Source organism: Xyrauchen texanus, chromosome 38 (assembly GCF_025860055.1).
Source record: "Xyrauchen texanus isolate HMW12.3.18 chromosome 38, RBS_HiC_50CHRs, whole genome shotgun sequence".
NCBI classification, from domain to species: domain Eukaryota; kingdom Metazoa; phylum Chordata; class Actinopteri; order Cypriniformes; family Catostomidae; genus Xyrauchen; species Xyrauchen texanus.
This window is the reverse complement of record NC_068313.1, coordinates 19533770-19558685: the sequence shown is the minus strand read 5'-3', so window position 1 is coordinate 19558685 and position 24916 is coordinate 19533770. Positions and strand designations below refer to the sequence as shown.

Sequence of the window (24916 nt, the reverse complement as noted above, 5' to 3'; positions counted from 1 at the left end):
GTTGGATATAACTTTACACAGATATGGTTAATAAGCAATAATACTAAAAGCTCACTCGGTCTATAACTGACACTAATGTCATGTTAACTGGTTATACATCTGAAAAAGTGTGTATCTTAATGTTTATGGATTGACCCCATTCACCTGCATTGTGTGTGCAGAGTGTTATCTTGTAACCTCAATTTCTGCCTTTTTTCTTTTTTAAACAAACAAGGGACAAATCTATTATTTTTGTGGTAACCAACATTATGCCACAAATGTTGTCTGATCACGTTTAACTTGTAGTGTGCCCTGAATTTTATTTTTTTAATCTGCGATCATAATAGTACAATAAGATTAGTTAGCAATTACAATTGTAATAATCCAAATGTATTTCCTCTTATTAATGCAGGTCCACATGCATGCCTCTAATATGTCAGATAACAAACATTTAAAACATACTGTAAGTTGTTGCAGTATTTAGCATTTTACATGTAGAATTAAACATCATAGTTTTCTGCAGACCGATGGCTGCAAAGCAGTTACTGGACTACTAAATGTTCTAAACAGATTAAAATATGCTAAATATGCATTAGGCAAAGGGGCTCTCTGCTGGATTGTGCAGATGCTGTGATGTAATCAGACGTCTTATCGGGAATATCAAATAAAGTTTAATTCAACACAAAGCAGCTGGCAAGTTGATGGACACCTCAGTGGATAGCCCGAGGCAGAGCACCAGCCCAGTAAACTTTCTTCAGCACAAACATTCCAGCCATAACCAGCAACACAACACCACCGGTGGCAAATATGACCCCCACCACCACTGCAGCCACATTCACATTGTTCCTTTCCAATGCCTCACTGCCTCCTGATTCACAACAGAAAACAAACACTTCAAACATGCCACACTGTTCTGTTAGTTTCTAGGTGGAATGTTGTTGATTATTTTCAAGCTATTAAAAGATAAAACACCTGATTGGAACTACTGTACATTTAAAATAAATTTAAACAATACAAATTAAATTAAAACATTTTCAGTGAAAAAAATCTCATACCATAGGCAGATGCAGTGGGAACATCACTCTCTACAGGATCAAAAAAATACCTGGTATTAGTTAGGTATTAGCATCTCAAAACTGTCAACATGAGGGTGAGTAAATGATGACATCATTTTACATTTGTGTGAACTATCCCTTTAAGTGTAACGAGGCCTTGTATGTATCTACAGACTTACTCAGGGCTGTGGTGTACAGAGGACCCACAGACACTGTGGCAGAGTCTTTTGCTTGTGATCCATAAGGTTCTATAGCTCTTCGTCTACGCTTTCCATTCCTGATGCAAGACTGCACAAAAGTAGTAAATGAATTAACTTACCTCACTTGTAGTAGTGATTCTATTCTATTCTGTTCTATTCATCAACAGTGAAAGGTGCACTTACATCAAGTAGTTCTTGGCACTTATTTGGCTCACAAAGTCTCAGTATACAGTGCAGGTATATAGTGGATTTTTCTTGATCACGGTGCTCCACAAAGCGGAATGCTTCAAACGAGAATCTGGAGAACTTCGAAATGCCATTATGAAGTACTGTTGTCCGGTTCTCTACAACGCAACTGTGATAAAAAAAAATAAATAGAACTTTGATTTAATCACTTACAAAACCAACAAAATATTTATAAGGGTCGATTGCACATTCAATGAAGATTTTAGAAAATGTGGTAAAGGTAATAGGAATAGGAATAGCATACCCGGTGAAAAAATTATATTGTTTATTGTTGGTTTGATTATAAGGTGATGGGGTAGCAAAGCATTGGTCCAGCAACAGAAGAAAACTGAAGATGGAAAATCAGACAAATTATATTTAATTCCAAAATAAAAAACATATACGATTAGAAGCATATACAATTCACTGTCTGAGAGACGACTTAAATAATTCTAACCTTCCAGTGAGATTGACAGCTTTAACTTCAACATAGACCTTAGTGCGCAGCTCTAGCCCTGTAGATGGAACCACCAATGGGTAGGTATAGTCAGTGCTCTGCAAAAGGAAGAGACAAGGTTATCTTTAAGAATGTGGCACATTAAGAGCTTGGACGCCATGCGAGGTGCGGACGTGTAGATGGCAAGCTCTGCGCAATTTGCTAGTTTTTAGTTATTTTTGTGTTATAATCTGGTATGATTTGATACACACTGCTACATATTTGCTCTTTGAAGTCAATATGTAAAAATTACAATAATTCAAATTCACTCTGACGGGCCTACGGACCGGTTTGAATGGTGCGGCCTGGGAAATCCAGCGTCAACTGTCCAACATGTCTGTGATGCTGATGAAAGTGGTTGCTGATTTAAAAGTATGCTCAACATAACAGGCCATAAGCTGGAAATCGAGCGAGCTCACAGGGTTCTGCCTCGTAGATCGGCTGAGGGAGACAGGCCCCAATCAATCCAGGCCAAATTCCTGAGATCATCTGATAAAGATCTTGTGTTACGCAAGGCGAGGAGCAAAGGAAAGCTTCCTTGGAAGAATCACAAAATTTGCTTGTTCCCAGACTTTGCAAATTCGACAAGAGAGAAACGTGATCAATTCAAGGAATGCAAGAAAATTTTACAAAAGATCGCTTTTGCATTGATGTATTCTGGCCAAACTGAGTATAAATTCTAAGGATAGACGAAAAGTATTTTTAATGCCCCAAGCAAGCACTGTACTTCATAAAAACATTGGAGTGAGTTAGCCATTTTGTGTTTCTCATGTGAGTGGATTGACTCACTTTAATTGACGACTGATTTTCGATTCTGTTTTATTATTATGCGTTCGGTCTTGGATATTTTGCCCATTGGTCGCTCCCACCTGAGAGAGCCCCTCCCTGGTTTCGTATTGAACAAGAAGTCCTTGCCCCTATTTCGCCATTGCAAAGCCTTTCGATCAAACTAACCAGAGAAGTTAAATCACACCCCGCTATCTCGCATTTGCACGTGGTTTGGACAAAAGTGTCCAGATAATTTAATTCTGACATTTATTTAAATGTGCCTCAAGCGTATGGCTGAACCCTAAATTACATATTAATAAGTCCCCTTTCTGTTAGTCAGAGTGGATTGGGAGGGGGTCACTACATTCAGTGAACTATATGAGAGTGGAGTACTGAGATCTTTTGATAATTTGGTTCAACATTTTAAGATTCCTAGATTCCAATTCTTTAGATATTTACAGCTGCGCCACCTGCTCTGTACTATTTTGGGGAGTAATGTACACCCCTATAAGTGGCAGTTCCCCATCTGTCACTCACTTCAACGTTGTGTCGAAGAAGTGACACTAAGTGGGAATCGCAACATTTTACTCAAAGACGCGATGGATCCTGTCCCTCCAACTGAGATGAATAAGGGTTTCTACAGCCCTTACTTCATCGTACCCAAGAAAGGTGGCGGCTTACGACCGATCTTGGACTTGCGAGTTTTCAACCGGGCTTTGCACAAACTCCCGTTCAAATCTAGATGCGTCCGGCATCTAGATTGGTTCGCAGTGGTAGACTTCCACGTCTAAATATTGCCTCGACATCGACCCTTTCTACGGTTCGCGTTCGACGGCCAGGAGTATCAGTACAAGGTCCTCCCCTTCAGCATGTCCCTGTCTCCTTGCATCTTTACAAAGGTCGCAGAGGCGACCTTTTGCCCGCTCCAAAAAGAGCAAGAGCAAGCTCGCCCCGGTTCGGACCATTTCTGGCTCCTCAGAAAAATCCTGATGAACAGATGCATTTCCCCGCCTTTATACCTGTATGTCTGCCAATCTCTCATTGGCCTTTCTTCATAGTTCAGAGGTATATTCGGCGCTCAAGAGACACCCCTAGTCATTTCTTCGACACAACGTCTCGTTCCCTCCATCAGGGAACAGAGGTTACATCCGTAACCTAGACGATAATCTGGAAATTATGATTACTGCTTTTGGGAAAGGTCATGAAGCATCTGTGTATAACTCCCTGTTAATTCAGAGTCTGGGGGAAGGATCTTCATCTTCTCTCATGAGATTATGGGAGAAGGATTTAATCCTGGTATTGGAGGAGAGCGTGTAGGCTAGGATCCTAAAAAGCATCAAGTCTGCATCTAGAGATGCAATGGTCGTCTGATGCAATTTAAGATTTTGCATCGGTTCTACTGGACCCCCCTCTAGTATAGGTTGGGTCTTAAAGACAAACCCACCTGCTGGTGGAGCCAATCAGAAGACAGGGACACAATAAATGTATTCTGGGGATGTGTAATGATCATAGAATTTTGGTTGGGTGTTCAGAACTTTATCTATGAGGATTTTGGGGACAGTTATTTAAAAAGTTGGGTCCTAGCCAGAGTCATGATTGCTAAGAAGATCATCCTCAGGGGATGGAAGTCGGCTGGGGCACCCTCATTTTAGGGAATGGTCCGGGGAGATGTGCGAGGTGGTGGTGTTTGAGGAGAGGTTTTTTATTTGGCTTTTTTGGAGGGTTCTCGGGGAGTGGCTGTGGAGAGGGATTTGTAGATTAGTTTTTGTTATGTGTTATGTGTTTTTTTTAATGTATATGTTGTTTATGTATTTTTTTTATTTTGATTATCTAGTTGTTTGTGACCACAGTAGTGCATGTATGTTGTGTTTGTATGTTTTCTTTTTGGAATCAATACAATTGTTAGTAACAAAAAAGAATGTGGCACATTTAGAATTTTGAATGTAGGATTCCTGTAAAAATACAAACTCACATTGTAGACACTCATACTGAGAGTGTCAATGAAAGTTCCATTGTTGTCACTAGTGGCCACTGACACGGAAGACCTGGATGAAGAACATGAGTCAACTCAATCCTCTTGTTGCCATATTGCAGTGTGTCAAGTACGTAGAGTGAAGGGTGAATCTATTCATACTCACGCTACGATCTGAGTGTTGTTGATGAGATATTCCAGTGGGTAACGGCAGGAGAAATGGTAGTAGAGGTCTGTGGAGTAACTAATGAGGCCTGCCGAAGAGGTGGGTGTATCAATGAAGCCTGTGATGACGACTGACTGAATGCTGGAGAACATGCTGAATGGACCAGAGGAACTGGGCACCTCATCCACAATCTATTATCATGCAACAAATACATTCAGAGAACAAGCATCTACATCATCCGCCTTTAAAAAATAAAGCGGCACCAAATCTCAAATAGAAAGTGAGCTCCAAAAGTGTGAAACCGCATTGAAAATCTGGGATTTTTTTTTATTGAAAGGAATGTGACGGCTTCAGTACAAGTTAAGCTCAATCAACAGCATTTGTGGCATGATGCATTTTTTTCTTGTTACTCCTTTACCTTACTTACAAAACTTTTCAGTGTAAAGTTAAAGCCAATATTACAACTTCATTACCATGGCGATGTAACTTCAACAAACTGTCACGAACCCCGCTCCTCTGCCCCATCCCCGCTTCGTCGCACACACACTCACTCCTCAAGCTTGCACGCTCGTTCCGCCCCCTCGAGCTTGCACGCTCGTTCCGCCCCCTCGAGCTCGCACGCTCGTTCCGCCCCCCTCGAGCTCACGCTCGTTTTGCTCCCTCGAGATCTCCTGCTCGTTAGCAGGTCTCTCTCCTCGGGCTCACATGCACGCTCCTATGGCCCGAACATTATGACCACACTGCACTCGTCTCAATCACCCGTTTATTCGTTTCACCTGCACTCGTCTCATCACCTTTCATTGTTTACACCTGCACCTTCCCCTATAAATACCACAGCACATCCGTTTCACGGGGGTTGGTTATTGTATTTAGTTTCCCGTGTCTTTGCCACCGCTAGTCTCGTCTAGTTTTGATCTCCTCTTGAACTCCTCTTGCTTACCCCCTTAGCTTGCCAGCTCCTCGTTCCACTAGTACCCCTGTCTACTCCCTTTGTTAGTTTACCCGCCTCTCGATCCTGTTTACCCCGGCTTTGACCCTCGCTCCCCTCGACTACTCTCCCGGATTTGCCCCCTTTACTCTCTTTGATTCCCCGGCTTTTGACCCTACGCTTCCCTCGACAACTCTTCACAGGATTTGCCCGTTTGTACTTTTGCCTGCTTTTATTGTTAACAATAAAAGCAGTTTTTGACTTACATTGTGACTGTCTCATCTTGTGTGTGTGTGGGGGAGGGGGTTACACAAACCCTAAAACGACTGTAAAAATTACAATTTAAACAACTTTACACCACAAATAATACACAAGTTTTAACAGAAGATTTAATCCTAATGCTTTTATAAAATTATAAGCTTCATATTTCTGTTTAAATCCTGTAAAAATGTGTCACATTCACGTTCATTGAAAGTGCCTCACTGTAACCACGATTTTTGCTTCTTTTTTTTTTTTTTTTAAGAAAAGGAGGGACGAGATGAAATAAATTTTTGTGTTAATCAATATTATGCCACAAATTATGTTGATTGAGCTAAACTTCTACTGAACACTGAACATTCCTTTAATCCTGCAAATAAGATGAAAGTTTTATGATTTTTTTTTTTAAATCATAAAACAAAGATTTCAAAAGTTATTACATTTAAGATTTCTTCTTTCACTAATCAGATGTAAGCAAATTTCTGAGACTGACTATGTGAACTCCTTTATACCAAAGGCCAGATTTCCTTGCTTCCATTGAAGCACACAAGATGGAAAAACCAGGATCATCTGTCCATGCCAGCTCAAGTGCATGCTGTCATTAATGCAAAAGGGGAATATACCAAATACTAATAAATTCTTAAATAAATTAACTTTTCAATTATATTTTCACTCAGATTGTTTCTGATAATGTCGTTTGTCTAAAAAAATATTAAGTAAGAAAAATGCAACATAGGAGCATTTTCTAGTATATACATTAAGTGTATTATTACAAATTCTTAGAGATCAATACAGTTATGGAATAGAGGAAATGTAGAGAAACTGTTTTTTATCACCTGCAGAGACTGTCTGCATGTATTCTCCTGACTGTGATTGACAGGCAGCTGGTAGCGGATGACCGGTGGGTTCACATTGGTGTCAATGATGCCTGTGCACTGGACATTATTGCGCTCCCCATTCAGGGCCAGGCCACTGGGGTCAAAGCCTGCCCACTCAGCGGTGCACAAGTTTACCTCCAGAGAGATCATGTTGGTGCCACAGTGGACTGTCAGGTCACTGTTATCTAGACAAAAAGGGAGGTGTTAGTTGCAAGACATTAGAGAAAGGAGAATTGTGTCAGATCTGGAGGAACAGAGACTCACCTGGAACCCTGTTATATACAGAGGAGCAGTTATAGACCGAGTGAACTGACTGCAGGAAAAGAGCCAGTGCACCAAGGTAGAGACACAGCATCATTTCTACTTTTGAGCAAAGGCAGAAAATGTACCAGGTTGAAGGATGATGTTCAGAATTTCATATCCATCAGCAGTATTCTTGCATACAGACACTTGTAAATAAAAACACATAAGCATTTTAGGATTCGAGGCATATTTCCACCAAAAATGAAAATTCTGTCATCAGAATTTTCAGTCACTATTGACATTTATTGTATGAAAAGAAAAATGTTTTGTTTTGTTCTACAAACAAAAGAAAGTCATACAGGTTTGGAACAACATGAAGGTGAGTAAATCATGGCAGAAGTTTCATTTTTTGATTAACTTTCCCTTTAAGGTAAACATTTTACACATGTGAAACCAAATTACAAACAGATTTCAATAGACGACAAGTTCAACACTATAATCTATCATAACAGTCTTAACCTCTGTGAAAGTTATATTAACAATGAATGTTACTATTCAGAATATGTTAGGTTTTTATTCTAATTTAAAGAACATTCTCTAAAGCAGAATACATCAATTTAAAAAGACATTAGTGTGCCATACCTGTTTATCTCTTTAAGTGCGAATGCACAGAATTTGAGAAAGCTGTCTGAATGAGTCTTATATAGCATTAGACCCCAGGCGTGATTGAAAAGGTGCAGGGAGTGTCTCATCCCTCCTTCTTCGATAATACTGTTCCTTCCCAAATTACCTAAAACATTAATACTCGCTTTTCTCTTTTCTAAGGATTACTTGGTCAACAAGTTCTTGAATACTATGACAGTGTTTTTGACACATATCTAAGTGACACCTATTCTATGATTATCAAGTGATAAGTTATTGTACTGTCATTATAAAGGGAGATTGAAATAAAAACTGTTATATGACCTGTGTGTGTGTGTGTGTGTGTGTGTGTGTGTGTGTGTGTGTGTGTGTGTGTGTGTGTGTGTGTGTGTGTGTGTGTGTGTGAGAGAGAGCGTGTATTTATCACTTTGTGGGGACCAAATGTCCCCATAAGGATAGTAAAACTGACATTTTGTCAGTCCCCATGAGGAAAACAGCTTATAAATCATACTAAATTATGTTTTTTGAAAATGTAAAAATGCAGAATGTTTTCTGTGAGAGTTAGGTTTAGGGGTAGGGTTAGGTTTAGGGGATAGAATGTAAAGTTTGTACAGTATAAAAACCATTATGTCTATGGAAAGTCCCCATAAAACATGGAAACACAACATATGTGTGTGTGTGCGTGTGTGAGTCTGTGTGTGTGAGTGAGCGTGTATTTATCACTTTGTGGGGACCAAATGTCCCCATAAGGATAGTAAAACCCGAAATTTTTGACCTTGTGGGGACATTTTGTCGGTCCCCATGAGGAAAACAGCTTATAAATCATACTAAATTATGTTTTTTGAAAATGTAAAAATGCAGAAAGTTTTCTGTGAGGGTTAGGTTTAGGGGTAGGGTTAGGTTTAGGGGATAGAATATAAAGTTTGTACAGTATAAAAACCATTATGTCTATGGAAAGTCCCCATAAAACATGGAAACACAACATATGTGTGTGTGTGCGTGTGTGTGTGTGTACATATATATATATATATATTATAAAACCCATGAATTCCTAATGTCTTCTAATACACAATATATATAATGGAATTCATGGGTTTTATAATATTTGTGCATAAATATATATTGTATATGAAATACAATATATAAACTTTCAAATGCAGTGTTGTTGTTTGTCTGAAATGACAATGAAAGCAGTTTGAAACAGTGTTTTATTTTTATTTTATTTTATTGTTTTCATTTATCCTGTGTGATTGCCTTCTTGTATTTTATCCATCTGGGACCATTTTATATTTATATTACTCAATCTCAAACTTTAGAATGCAAATTAGGAGTCTATTATGCATAAACCATTAGAAACATAAAATGCTGCAAAATCTCCTGGGAATAGAACATTATGAATTTAAGAAATGTGATAATATGCCACAAGGTACGAAACACAGGATGCAAGTAATAGTCTTTGTTTGTCTGACTTGCATGCAAGCATCATCTTTTGTCCTCTGTGAGCAGTTAGCCTAAGACACCCCTGCTAAAGGCAAAAGCGTTAGTTTTGTCTGACAAAGAACCTTGAATGAAGCACACAGACCTGTTTGCGCCAAAAAACCCCGGTCAGAGAACGTACTGTATTTCACTTTTTATACTGGGATGCTTCACACCGTTTAAAAACAAAACAAAAATTACATTCTAATCCTCTGGATAAAACAACTCAATAGTGTTAGCAATCTAAATGTGTATCTCTGCATTCTTTTATTATATTCTCAGATTGCATTAATCCACATGACTGCAAGGGTCTCTCCAGACATCTACTGTAATTGAAAGTCTAAAATAGTTATATACTATATAAGGTCTTTGATGTATGATAATCTTACACGTTTCTATACAGTAGCACTAAGGACAGAATCGAGAGAATTCTTCAACATCTCCATTGGGAATCTCTGCACTTCATAAACCATTCAAGTTTGATCATTTTCTGATTTCATAACACATTCTGGTTTTGTATTCACAGAATGAAGTAAAAGCACCAAAACAATAATTCATGGCTAACCTTCCAAACACACAAGCCGTCTCTTTTCATTTAAACCTTTTACTACTTTTAAACAAGTTTCTATCAGTTTTCAGGCCCCTGAAGATTTTTAACCAAACCTAAAACAGAAATGTTCAGACTGCGGCAACAGTGCTCTTTTTTACAAGTGTCTATTCTAGTCTAAAAAAAGTAGACCAAACCGAAAACAAAAATCTGTCATTGTGTGTTTGTTGTATTCCATCTCATGTGCCAGCAATATAGGTATTGTAATTTCACCACATTCTGTACAAAAAAAAAGATGCATCTGCCATTATGTAAAATGATATACTGAGAATTGTTCACCACACTGAGAGGGAAGACCATTTTATGAAGAATGGAATCTGTAATGAAATGATTCATGACTCTTTTATGATTCATAGCTTGAGGTCTCAGAAGACATCTATTCAATCACATCTGTCCAATGCAAATTTCGTTTTGATGCTTTTTAATCATTATTTTAATAATCTCATGGCAGGGGATTTACTGTACATCTAAAAAAAAAAAAAAAAGGTTGAATGTTGTGAACGTCTGAACAAACATTCCTTGTCCAATACTGTCACCTGCAGGGAAGTTCAGAAATAGTTTGAAACAACAACATGGATTCTGCATTTTACATCTCAAAGCTATCTTAAAATGTGAGATGTGGTCTATGTACCATTGTCAGAAAGACAATTAAGAGAAATTAAAACTTTTAGGACTTAAATATTTCCAAACTTCACACCAAATTTTTACTTTTTCCCAAATATCTGTGACAGACTTAAAAGGAAAATGAAAATTCTCTCATCATTTTCTCACCCTCATGTCATCCCATGTGTTTGACTTTCTTCTTCTGCAGAACACAAATGAAGATTTTAGAAAAATATCTCAGCTCTGTTGGTCCTCACAATATAAGTGAAAGGCAGAACTTTGAAGCTCCAAAAAGCACAAAAAATCTAAATAAAAGTAATCCACAAGACTGTAGTGGTTAAATGCATATCTTCAGATACAATAAACAGATCAATATATATATATATTTTTTTTCACTTACAGGTGTGAAATTGAAACTAAACAGGCTTTCAGATGTAAACATTAAAGTGGAGATTTATAGTAATAAAGGACTTAAATATTGTTCTGTTTCTCACCCACACTAATTATATCACTTCAGAAGACATGGATTTAACAACTGGAGTGGTATGGATTAATTCTATGCTGTTTTTAACTGCTTTTTGGAGCTAAAGAATAAGGATCTAAGTGCAGCTTAATGCAAACAAAAGATGAACAAAGTAACACAGAATATAACAAAATGCAGGAAACCAGACAAAGAACATGACAAAACATGCAACAACTGACAAACTAACCGGGGAAATGAGGGCTTAAATAAACAAGGGAAAAGGTACACCTGGGGAAACAATCAGGGAATGAGAAACATTCAGGCAGAATCAATCAAGGAACAAAACTACAAGGACTACAAAAAAACACAGGAAACTAAACAAGAATTTCAATATAAAAGCAAAAAAACTAAAGACAACAGGGAATATGTGACACTGACACCCATTCACTTGCATTATATTAACCTACAGAGCTGATATTCTCTTATAAATATTTGTTTGTGATCTGCAGAAGAAAGTCATACACATCTGGGATGGCATGAGGGCAAGTAAATAATGAAAGAATTGTAATTTTTGGGTTAGGTATTCCTTTAAGTTTCAAAACTGTTAAATTATTTAGAAATGTGTGAATAAAGTAATTTACCCCAAATGCTTTGAAGAATCTTGAGGCGTCTTCTCTCAGCAGCACAGGAAGTGCACGAAGCACAGTGGTTTGACTTGTTGATTCTAAAAGTACATGTTTAATGTATAAGTGATCTAGTTGGTTTTATTGTAGGTAAGAATAGACCAAAATATAATGCATTTTTCACTATAAATCTCCTTGGCGATCATGATTTCAAGCTTGATTACACTTCCTATAGCGCCATCTAGCGATATACAAATGCATTAAGCACCAGGAAGTGTAATTGAGCTTGAAATCATTCATGTGCTTCGAGATCGCAATGGCAAGATTCATAGTGAAAAATGTTTTGGTCTGTTCTCACCCAAAACCAACTGGATCACCTAATAAAACATTGATTAGACCATTCTAGTCAAATGGATTACTTTTATCAATTACAATTCACTTGAATTGAATGGACAAATACAGCTGAAATCTTCATTTATGTTCTGCAGCAGAAAGTCATACACCTGGGATGGTATGAGGGTGAGTAAATTATAAGACTATTAAAAATATATATATATATTGATCTGTTTCTCACAGATCTGGATTTAACCACTGGAGTCTTATGGGGTGCTTTTATGCTGCCTTTATGTGCTTTTTGAGTTTACAAATTTTGGTATCCTCTCACTTGCATTGTATGGACCAACCAAGCTGAGATATTCTTCTAAAAATATTGTGTACAGAAGAAAACAGTCATAGGCCTACACGGATGGAGGGTCAGTAAATGAGAGAGGTTTTATTTTTGAGTGAACTATCCATATTCATTTTTAAAGGCTCATATTATTCTGTGTAAAATCAAAATGTATTTTTGTTTGTTTTATCGCTTTAGGGTCCGTTCACATCGAACAGGTTTTGCGTCAGTCGGTGCTGTTTATCAATTGTTTTTTCCTTGTAAACACGTGCCTGTGACAGTTGCGTCTCGTCTCGTGCAGGAGCGCCCCGCTTTTTGTGTTTCTTCTTCTTTTTTTTTTTTTTTTTTTTATAACATTTGAACAACAAAAGCATGTCCCGGGACACCTACGTTCAGTTCTATGCGGTGCGTTGTTACTAGCATTTTTAACGCAAGAATACTTTCTGACTAAGCGGCCCCTTGAAAATGGTTTTAAATCACTGCACGATGTTTATTAGTCAGGGGGGATATGTCTGTCGCACACACGACTTTGCTTGTTTGAGAGGATTTTCCGCATGACACTTTGTGGAAGTTCTCCCGGTTTCCTCCCCTCTTATAATTCACTCTTCAGCCAACTTTCATATAACTGCCCCTATGATATTACCATAATTGGACTTTGAGTTCAACACTAACATCATAGTGTTTTTGTGAAGTAATATGTTTGGTATGTGGCTTTCAGATCAGAGGATGTGCCGGAGAGGGACAGAGAAGCCCTGCTATAAGATCACAAGCTTCCAGGACAGCAGGCTCAGAGCAAGCTTTGAGGCAGCCAGACAGAATTGCAGGGATAATAACAGAGAGCTGCTCAGTATTGAGACAGAGAATGAGCAGCATCTGGTGGAGAAGTTTGTTCAGGAGTTCAGGGCCTCTGATGGAGGCTTCTGGAGAGGGATGTGAAGGAACTCACAAAACAAAGTCTCGGCTGCAGGTTGTCCATCACATTTTTTCTGGCTGGATAACAGCCATGCCACATTCAGGTAAGAGATTTGCAGTCATAATAATCTTAAATTGATGAAACTTTTTTTTTTTAGAATTACATTCAGTAGTGCTCCACAACACGTCTTCAAAGGAATAGTACATCCCCAAAATTTAAAATCTCTCATAATTTACTCACCCTTATGCCATTTCAGATGTGTATGACTTTCTTTCTTCTGCAGAACACAAATGAAGATTTTTAGAAGAATAATCTTTATCTTCAGAAGAGATATGATAGGTGTGAGAGAGAAACAGACCCTTTAAGTCCTTATTTTTTTACTATAAATCTCCACTTTCACATCCACATTCTTCTTCTTTCATTTTTGGTGATTCACATTCTTCATGCATATCGCCACCTACTGTGATGGAAGGAGAGTTTATAGTAAAAAATTACTTAAATATTGATCTTGAAATAATGATAGAGTGAAGAAAATCGGCAGGAAGAATCCCTCTGGACCAGAAGAGATATGATACCCTGCCCACTCCCTCTTTGAACTGGCGTTACAGGGCACTGAGTGCTAGGAGATCCAGGCACAAGAACAGTATTTACCCTCAGGCCATTTTCCTCATGAACAATTAAACTGCCTCAGGACTCCCCCATAGTGCAATAATGTAAATACTTATCTCATGTACATATGTATATTCACAAATTTAATTCAATAACCTTGCACATACATTACCACTTGCACATGTACATACGCCATTTCTGTTATGTCCTATTATTTGTATGTCTATTTATAGTGTTACCTTGTTTTATATTTTGTTTCTCACTATAATGTTCTGTGTGCACTTGTTTCTCCTATCACCCAAAACAATTCATTGTGTATGAGAACACTTGGCAATAAAGCTCATTCTGATTCTGATCTGTTTCCCATCCACACCTTTAATTTCACTTCTGAAGACATGGATTTTACCACTCAGGTAATATGGACCACTTTCATGCTTCCTTTATGTGGTTTTTGGAGCTTCAAAGTTCTGTCCACCATTCACTTGCATTGTATGGAGCTACAGAGCTGAGAAATTCTTCCGAAAATCTTTGTTTGTGTTCAGCAGAAGAAAGAAGTCATACTGGGATGTGTAGTTATAATCACCCTGGCACCAATTGAAATGAAGCCTCACACAAGACACCAAAATATTTGGTGATTTTTGATCACACTTCATTTAAGGTGTATGTGTGTTTGATTATTAATATCAGACAGCCCCTCCCTACATCCTTGGGTCAACAGCTAAGGAGTTTCACTTTAACTGTAAAAGAATGATCCAAATGGACCATTCAATAAATTAGAAATATGTAAATTGGAGGGAGCTGGTCATCTGAAAATCTGAAGGATCTGTGTTTTGGACTAACCCTTTAGAACTCTTCTGTATCATCAACACAAGGAATGCACAGTTTTAATTAAATGAGTTTTATTTTCAAAAAGATAAACAATGAATAACTAACAAAACTACAATATGGCACTAATATGCTAAAAGATAACATATATGAATAGGTAAATAAAAGTGCTTAGGATGGAAAAATGCAAGTGGCAGTGCTGGATGTAGCATTGGCAAAGTATGACTATTATCTTATTGAAAGATAAATGGCTGTTTCTCTGTTAATTAATAAGGTGAAAACCTTGTTTCTATATAAAAAAAAATAACATTAGAAAATCAAAAACTGATAGTATACACACTAATGCTAAAGTCTCTGGAAAGAGGTTTATTAGTGATTGAGCATTCTTCTTGATGGATCAATGAGTTCGGCTACATATTCCACTGGGGCTCAGGGCCACATAATAGTGGGGAAGGAGCCTTGAAGCACAGAGAGGGTTCTTGCAATCTAGAAACACGCATTATATACAGCCCTTATGTCTGTACAAGATTCATCATCTGGAACACGCAGATGCAACTTTAAGAGAGGGTTTGCTCGTCAGAGCTAAACCTTGTCGCTGTAGATATCTCCCTGGTATAAGGATACCAAAATTGCCGTTGTAATAGTCTCTTGTAGTGAGACTTGGTACATGGTCAATCCGGGAAATCAGAACAATGGTGTGGTTATCCGGAGAATAGATTTATACTTTCCTGATGAGGAGGAGATTTCAGTTTGGTGCTTCTTGTTTCAGGGTTATGATTGGCTGCTGAGATTGGAGGGGGCCCATACAGTGTGGCTTACCCTCCCTTCTCTGTGTGGAACATTTGCATATTTTAAAGTACATAATTAGAATAAAGTCTTTTAAGACTCATCTATGCAGATGTATAATAGATGTAGCTAAGAAGCCACTCATGAACCAATGAGAAGTCTTTTTCAATATGTAGGAAGGTCCGTGGCCTTAATTTCTGAAGTATGTGGTAGTTGTCCAAGCATCTTATCTGATGGCTGTGCTTGGAATTTGTTTGTGTTGGTCCTGCTATGATCCAATCAAAATGGAGCCACTCTTCTTTGCCTTGAAAGCTAGGGAGGGGCTCTGCCATAAACTGGCTCATGGAATGTCATCTGGTCCGATGGTTCACCACAGATGGCATTAGGGTGAGTAAATATTGAGAGAATTGTAATTTTTGGGTGAACTATCCCTTTAAAATATGTATTGCCGAGTATCTGTGCTTAAAATAGAAGCCTATGACATAAGGCTCTCTCAGATGTCTTGTCTTAAGATAGAATTTTCAGTGAAGAAGTTGTGTGTGCTATGTTTCTCAGGAACTGGCTGGTGACGGAGCCTTTATGTGTGTATGATCAGTGTGTGGCATTATTCTACCAATCCTCCACTTCTGCTGGCCAAAGGGAGCATAACCTGTTCAAGTGGACAGACCATAATTGCAGTCAAGAATAATTTCATCTCCAAGTACTCATAGGCTGGCTTTGCTCATGTTAATATTAGCTGTCACTTAAAGATATTTAATCGGCAACAACTATGAGACTAGCATCTCATAGCCTAAATAAGGGAACGTTTATGTAAAAGACTTTACAAATTTTTTATTAACTGAAAGCTCTGCTGTGACCTCCATGTGTTTAGAAAAGCATACTGTTCACACTCCAGCAGGAAATTTGACAACACACACAGGTAAACAAGTCTGTATGTTTTATCTGGTGCTTTTGCTACTTTTTCCCCTGACTTGCAATTTAACATTTTTATATTGCTATTACAGTGTAACAGGAAAGAATATTACTTAAAATAACCAAGCTCTACATGCATTTTCATATGTGTTAAAAATATATAAATAAGAGTATCAAATGCAAATGTGATTTCATGTTTCCCTCCAAGTTCATGTGTCTTGTTTTCATTGGTTTATTGTCTTGTTATATTGTTATCAGTTTTGTCTGTTCATTGGTTCCCTCATCATTGTTTTACCCCTTGTCCATTTATTAGAGGCCTCATGTTTACCATTGTCCTTTGTCAGGTATTGTGAATGTAACTTTGTTGTATTGTTCATGTCATATCATGTCATGCCATGTTATGTCAAGTCAGGTTTAGTCAAGTCAAGTTAAAGTCAAGTTCATGTTTTTGTATTTTGTTCACGTTGTGAGTTACGTTTTTGGATTTCACGATTGATAACAAACTTCACTTGGGTTCATCACACATCATCGTCATTGTCAGCAACATTCGTTACAGAAATACTTGACCTAACAATGAACCCAGCAATCCAACTCATACGCCTACGTCAGGGGAATCGTCCCCTGGAGGATTATGTGGAGGACTTCAGTGCTCTGGCATGCCAGGTGGACTTTAATGAGGACATTTTCTGGGCAGGTTTCAGTGAGCCAGTTTTCTTCCTGATGGCTGATGGTCAGAATACCAACAACCTGACCTGGTATATCAACCTTGCCCTTCCAATAAGTGGTTCACTGTGGAGGAGACGGATGACGAGCCGGAGACCCACGTCATGGTCGACGAGCCGGAGTCCCACATCATGGTCGACGAGCCGGAGTCCCACATCATGGTTGATGAGCCGGAGTCCCACGTCATGGTCGACTAGCCGGAGTCCCACATCATGGTCAACGAGCCGGAGTCCCACGTGACGTCATTGTCATCTTTTGCTCCGGATCCTGAGCCTGCTCCATGCCATGTCACAGCAACGCCCCAGCCTGTTCCATGCCATGTGACTGCCACACCTGAGCCTGCTTTGTGCCATGTGATACGCCATGTGATAGTCACATCTGAGATTTTGGACCTGGAGATGGTTCCCGCCCTTGTACCCACCCTATGGACGCTTCTTCATGATCAGGCAAGGGGAACTTTCGACCATCCGATCCCGCCTGGACCTTCCGAGCCCTGGACTCTGCCTTGGCCTGTTGATCCTTCGGCATCACCTCAGCTCTGTGTTCCCTCGGCTCCACTGCGGTCCTTCCTCCCTCTTCCCTCCAGCTCCTCCTTGGTCTGTCTGTCACCTGGCTCCTCCTTGGCTCTCCAATCCTCTGGCTGCGCCTCGTCCCTCCGATCCATCAGTTCCACCGGGGACCTCCATCCCTATGGCTCGGCTTGGTCCTCAGGCTCGCCTTAGTCTGCCTTAGTCTTCCGAACACCCAGCTCCACCTTGCTCCTCCGAGCCTCCAGCGCCACCTTAGTCCTCCCTACCTCTGGCTCCACCCTGGCCCTTCGAGTCTTCGGCTACTCTCTGGGCACCAAGTTCCCTGAGGTCGCCCCTCAAGTCTCTCATGGTCCCGCCTTCCATGGCTCCGCCCCTCAAATCTCTCACAGCCCAACCCCTCGAGACTCTCAGTGCCCCACCTTCAATTGACTCTGCCCTGGTCCCATGCCCCACCCCCTATTTCACCAGGCCACACCCCACACCATTCCAAGCCATGCCTCCATGTTTTTTGGATTTCATGATTGAAACTGCACTTGGGTTCATTACACATCATTGTCTTCATTGTCTGCCTATCATTGCCAGCATTGTTAGAAACATTCCTACTTTGCAAATACTAGGCCTAATACTTATGATGAACTCTAGTGGTGAGAATTAATTAATAAAGGGATAGTTCACCCAAAAATTTTAATTCTCTAATTTATTCACACTCATTCCATCCAAGATGTGTATGACTTTGTTTCTTCTTCTGAACACATATAAAGATTTTAAGCTCAAAAAGCACATAAATGGAGCATAACAGTAATCCATATGACTCCAGCGGTTAAATCCATGTATTCAGAAGTGATATGATAGGTGTGGGTGAGAACTATGAACTATTCCTTTAATTTTGTTTAAAATAAACAGTATATTCTGTTGGTTTGACTACAGTATTTAATAATGTATTAAAATAAAAAACATAGCTCAAAGATCATTCACCATATTAGGTCAAGTGTCTTTTTCAAGGCCGAACATAATGACTGCTTATTAATCATTCATGGTAATGCTTAGGTTTTTAGGTGTTGGGCAACTGACTTTGGTACTAAAGCCCCAACATACCACAATTAATAATTACAGGATATAAACTGATGTATCAGAGTCATCAGGTAATTAAGCAATATATAATTTGTTTATAATAAAGTGTAATTTATGATGTTTCAATAATTTTCTAAAGCAGATTTTTGCATCTCTTCATCGAAAATAGGCTTTAACTCTCCCTTTTCAACAATTTCAGTCTTTCTTTCAATTTCTCTTTCATATGACTCTGTAAGGCGGGGTGCCAATGTGTTTACATTCAAAGGCAAAGAGCAAATGTATGATCTTTGAGAAAATCAACAAATGAACTTTCTCACAATTAGCAACTCTTCCTGAGGCATCACACCCCACTGAGCGAAGACTGTAAAATCACACCTCGTTGTTGCCCTTACACATCTGTCCCATTCTCTCCCCTCTCCTCCTCATCCATTCCCCTTCAGCCCAGAATCACCTCAAACTCACCTAAGGTCTGTATGTAACAAAAGACCATATCTGATGCATACAAATAATGTAACTTGTGTAACATGTTTGGTATCATTTAAAATGTCTCGGTGCGTCAGGTATAGTGTTTTGTCCCCAGGTTTGTAAAAGTTATAAGGTCTTTGCCAAATACTGAATAATTCCGGAGGTCTAACCCCTCCTTGAAGGTGTAACACCAGGAAGCCAAGAACCCTTTTACCCCCAAATTCTCATTGATCAAAGGATAATACCATTTGGTACACAATGTGTATTCCCTCTGGGTATTTAAGGAAAGCTGGCCCAGACCTCAAGGTTCTCTGTAGTCAGATGATCCCACACCTCGATGTGTGTAACTGTAATAATAGGAATCTGCATTCAGATTTCCCATGCTTTGCAATTACATGTACTTTTCTCAACTGCCAGGTATGTTCTTTGACTTGTTTCTTTAACTTGTGTTTTAAATCCTACCTGGCAAATAAATTGTTACTTTTTGATTTATTCTGTATTCCTCTGAAATCATTTATATCAATACTGGGTCTTTAAAATAGGAGAAACCGCTCTGGAGGAACCGAGCAGGAGAATCCCATTTTAAGAATCATTTTTATCATAACTGAAGCTTTAATGTAGGAGGAAGCCACTTAAAGACAATCAGTTTGAATTTCATTAGAAACTGATCAAAAGGTAAATGAATAGAAGAGGATTCAGAGTAATCAATAACTTAAATGATTAAAAAAAAAGAATAATCAGAAAGAATTTAGAGCTTTAATCTAAATCAGAGGTCAACTTAAAATTGGAGTCAGATTAATATAAAATTGGAGTCAGATAAAATTAATAACGGGATGAATTTGTAAAGTGCAAATTATTAACAATAATTGCTTTACTTCAGTGCTTAGAAAAGACAGAACAACGCAGAGACCTTCAAGGGGCAAATCTATGTATTTTAGCAGTTTTGTCTGCCATTTTACAACTCAATTAATATTTACTACATAGGCCTACTCCTTGCTACATTACCTGTATTGCTGCTATTGATATCGGTGGTGTGGGGGAAGTTCTGTTTCAGACTCAGGTCTAGGAGGTATGTAATGCAGTGCCTACATTATTTAACATTGATTATATTTGTTAATTATTATATGTACAGTATATTACCTCATACTTGCCATTTTAAATGTACTTCAAAACTGTGCCTTTGCAGGATACGTGATCAGAATGAAATCTATGCAGTGCTAGGGCAGTGGGTGCGTACGACATCTCCAAAAAGTCCAAATAAATATGAACGTACTAACAAATTCAAGGATCCAAGAGCTCCTCTGGAGTACATGAGCTCCAAAATTACTTCCACCATCAGTCAATTTGAGGACTATGAGAATGTTCCGAGCAGAATTACACAGTGTGGTTTTGTCACTAATGACATTTATGAGACCTGTCGGAACTCCTCGGCACTAGAGGCCGGATGAGTGGACAATGGCATCTATGGATACTAGAACACTCTATATACTGACTAGCAGAGTGACCTCTCTCCCACTGTCGTGGCTGGCTCTCCCACTATCTTTGATCTCCTCTCCCATCTGTATGCCAACTCTTTGATGTGCACTACGTGTGTGACCTGGTATGAAGGATGGGGAGGCCTGTGAGGGGTCAATGCAGGAGTGTACAGTGAAGCCTAGATTCCCATAACTGACTATACAAAGAAGCATGAAGGTGTCATCGGCTTGTGGGAGCTTCCTCTGTTGAAGCTGGCATCCTGGAACAGGAGCTTCCATTTGGAAATACACAAAACAGTGCACTGACCTCTAAGCCCATCTCAACAACATCCTTTTGTATCTCTAAGAATGCCTTCTCCAAGGATTCCTGATGTTGTCCCCTGTGTGTGTGTGTGTGTGTGTGTGTGTGTGTGTGTGAGAGCGTGTATTTATCACTTTGTGGGGACCAAATGTCCCCATAAGGATAGTAAAACCCGAAATTTTTGACCTTGTGGGGACATTTTGTCGGTCCCCATGAGGAAAACAGCTTATAAATCATACTAAATTATGTTTTTTGAAAATGTAAAAATGCAGAAAGTTTTCTGTGAGGGTTAGGTTTAGGGGTAGAGTTAGGTTTAGGGGATAGAATATAAAGTTTGTACAGTATAAAAACCATTATGTCTATGGAAAGTCCCCATAAAACATGGAAACACAACGTGTGTGTGTGTGTGTGTGTGTGTGTGTGTGTGTGTGTGTGTTCTTTGATTGTATTATAATGAATAAAACAATTTAGACCTTATCTCGACTGGGAATCTTTTAAAGTTTAGGCCAGTGGTTTTCATATATTTATGACAATAGTTTCTACCTATCTCATCGGTGTTATCAAACGTCACTGCTTCTTTTTCCATTCTCGTCAGGTGAAGATGACTATATTTACCAAACCAGTCTGCTATTTTACATTGTGTAGCATTTGGTGCTGTGTTATATTATTACAAAGATTTTGAGCAAAACAGTATTCTTTAGAAGAGCATAATTATTCTGCGGAATCCTCTGACGTCAGAGAGCAGGAATTACAGCAACAGGAAATATTAAACGAGATTGCAGTATATTGCCAGGAGATGTCGCCATATGACAGTCCACATAAAACTTTGCCTGTCACACACATAAACTGTAGCTTTGAGGATATGTGACCCTAATGGCTTACAATGACTTTCAAATATGGACGCTAGATTTTTCTGCACTTATGGTCAAATCTAGATCTTTATATTTAAAAAAAATAATAATAATAAACGTAATGTGACAACTGTTATTTACAATTTATTTCGAAGACCTTAATTCGCGCGTAAATCGCTTCAGAATGCACATTCAAATATTTAAAATAAACGCAAGATATTATTTGAATATTATAAAAGGAATGATTGGCCTGACCATAATCAAAGCATAAGTAGGCTTATTTACTGCATTCCTCTAAGACACATGACAATCAACAGCTTAATGTTTGTAGTATATAATTGTAATGTTTGTACGATGATTACATTGAGCAAATATGTGGCACGCCTGCTATTAGTTCTGCAGGGTTCGGTGAAAAACTCTTGATTCAGTGGTGCCCTATATGTCAAATAAATAGAACACATAAAATACGTGACATATCTTAAGATATAATAGATAACACTTATATGTAAATAAAAGATAACACTTGGACACAATCATCGACTGATAACACATTGTACAGCTTTCAAATAAGAGCACGTATCACTTGGCTCTCATTCCTCGACTGAAGTACGAAAAAAGACTTTATCACAGTTGCTGCCGGCGACAGTTTCACAGCCAGCTACCAACAACAGACGGTCGACCAAATAGAAGCTTTATTTATTTATTTATTTATTTATTTTCGTATCATTAGGTTTTTGCCTTATTTTCACATTACGTAAACAAAGAACAGTGAGCACTGCATTAAATAAATACAAGAACATTAGATGTGGGGGGGGTAGATATATCTTATAATACATAAATAGAAAAATAAAATAATAAATAAAATAGGTTATTATTGCCATTATATATACATTTAAGAGATTGTTTGGTATGAGATATTTATTTCAACTAAACAGACCGACGCTCTTTCATAATAGCAATACTGCCGGTTGACGTAAGAGGTGGGTCTGGTCGTCTTGGTAACGAATTGGCAGTGAAGTGTGGAACCGTTTGAAAGCCCCGCCCCCTGCACAAATACCCCATATACTATGACGTCAATGCACGTCAACCAGAGAACATGATGCCTCCTGCAAGTCAACTCGTGTACTCTCGCAAACAGAGCTGAAATATTAGACCGCTATTGTATTGAAGGAGGGTGGTGTGACACACCGCCACACTCCTGAACGCTTCATTTCATCTGAGCGGAATATCAGCGATCAAACTGGCCGACAGACAGACAGGGATTTCTACTCGGTCTATTTTTAATAGACACATTTTAGCTTCTGCCGACCTCGTTATCTTGAGGCTGAAGTGGCAGGTCTTTGCTGTTCCCGAACTATAGTTTTGCACATAAAGCATGGTCATGGCTGACTGTCACCAAAAGCCAGTGCTCCGGGGACCGGTCCGAGTGGGCTTCTACGATATCGAGCGGACTCTTGGAAAGGGTAATTTCGCGGTTGTAAAACTAGCAAGACATCGTATAACTAAGACAGAGGTGAGTTTGGAATATGAACTGCACTGTCTAATAAAAGAAGAAGAAAAATCCTCATGCATGCATATTGGGAAGTAAACAATTTAATCGGAACAAAGTTGTGGTCTTATTAGAAATAGTTAGTGTTGTTAGCTTGATCATTCAATGTAATCGTTCGTTCATAGAAGTGTTGATAATTGTTATGTTTGGAGCTTGTTATTATTAACCTAGGGTAATAACAACCTGTTTGGCTTCTGAAGAGCTGAAACCTTAATGCAACTTTGCAAGAGAGGATGAATATGTTAAAAACGAATTACAAGGTTATACTATATACTAAAGTGTATGTATACTGATTATAAAGTATGAAATAGCAGGATATTGTGCTGGTTTAAGTGCACTCATAAACTTGTTTGTGCAGAGGTTGCATAAGCAACAGGGGTGATTTTGTGATTATATCTGATAATCTGATGGCTCCCTTACATTCCTTTATGAGAAACCCTGCTGAGTATATTAATGCATGCCATTCTATCACTGAGATTATGCAGTAAAGTTTGTGTTCACATGTTTACAGTGCAGTTATAGGTGCAAGAAACAATTTGCACTTGGTCAGACTTGGTGTGCTCCTGTGGTTTTCAGACAAGTCTGTAAGTGTGCAACTGCAGATGTAGAATTTTGCAGTGGAGCAGTCAGTGTGTCTGGGGATTAAGATACTAAATAGGATTATGTTATACACAGTTGACGCATCTCTGCTATGGCTGCCTTGGGGCATCTTCATCTCTGCGGGAACGACACTGCCTCTGCTTCCAGAGTTTCCTAGCAGTCTCTTGTGTTTTAAGTTTCTCAACACTCTCTGAGCTATCAGAAGGATACACACTCTTTATACTGTGTATCTATTGCTTTCTTCCAGCTGTAATATTGCCTGCACTGTTCACGGTTCCAATGAACCTACTGCCAGTCTGGATGACAAGCCATATTCACACAAGACTACTGTTTCAGTTTTATATTTGTATTGAAGTTACAGGGTTCCTACGGTCATGGAAAACTTAGAAAATAGCACAGAATTTTAAAATGGTTTTTCCAGGGCTGGAAAAGTTATGGAAATTAATAACATCTCATAAGTAAAGTAGTGTATATACATTTTGTCCCAGTTATTTTCTGCTCTAAAATGTTTCATTTGGCTGGATTATTGCTCTTGTTTATTGGTTGCAAGTCATACAGTACTGTGCAAATGTTTTGTACAAAAAAATGTGGTATAGTAAGGATATCTTCAATAATAATTTCACAAATAGTTTTATTTATCAGTTCATATTATACATTAAACATCTAGTTAGCAAAAAAAAAGCTAAATCAATATTTTGTTTGACCACCTTTGCCTTCAAAACGGCACCAATTTCTTAGTTACACATGGACACAGTTTTTATTGGTTTATGGCAGATAGGATGTTCCAAGCTTCTTGGAGAATTCTCCACAGTTCTTTTATCTATTTAGGCTGCCTCAAATGCTTCTGCTTCTTCATGTAATCCCAGACAGACCCAAAAGATGTTCAGAGGGGGGCTCTGTGGGGGCCATGACATCTGTTGCAGGGCTCCCTGTTCTTCTATTCTATTCTTTTCTATTTGCTAAAGAAATGTTTGGGAGTCTAAAATGTATATTTCCTATTGATACACTAAAGCTGAAGATATAAATAACCATATTAAAACAAACGCTTATGTGAAAC

The 24916-nt window shown here is 38.6% G+C and overlaps 2 protein-coding genes and 1 pseudogene across 2 annotated transcripts in view; 2 read left to right on the top strand and 1 right to left on the bottom strand.

The window, feature by feature from the left end:
* Positions 1 to 689: 689 nt before the first annotated feature.
* LOC127632208 (zona pellucida-like domain-containing protein 1) lies at positions 690 to 7283 on the bottom strand. The gene is made up of 10 exons (XM_052110815.1): positions 7190 to 7283; positions 6884 to 7110; positions 4862 to 5052; positions 4696 to 4768; positions 1917 to 2014; positions 1725 to 1808; positions 1418 to 1589; positions 1214 to 1322; positions 1035 to 1064; positions 690 to 847 (listed from the first exon to the last, which is right to left on the bottom strand). Exons 1-10 carry the CDS (start codon positions 7281 to 7283, stop codon positions 690 to 692), a joined length of 1236 nt encoding a protein of 411 aa, XP_051966775.1.
* Positions 7284 to 12309: 5026 nt separating this feature from the next.
* LOC127631623 (layilin-like) lies at positions 12310 to 19489 on the top strand (annotated as a pseudogene).
* Positions 19490 to 22814: 3325 nt separating this feature from the next.
* LOC127631622 (serine/threonine-protein kinase SIK2-like) overlaps positions 22815 to 24916 on the top strand; it is a 53352-nt gene continuing 51250 nt past the window's right edge. Inside the window, exon 1 of the mRNA XM_052109885.1 lies at positions 22815 to 23223. Within this exon, the coding sequence (XP_051965845.1) occupies positions 23086 to 23223 (138 nt within the window). The 5' untranslated portion in view covers positions 22815 to 23085. The remainder of the gene's footprint in view (positions 23224 to 24916) is intronic.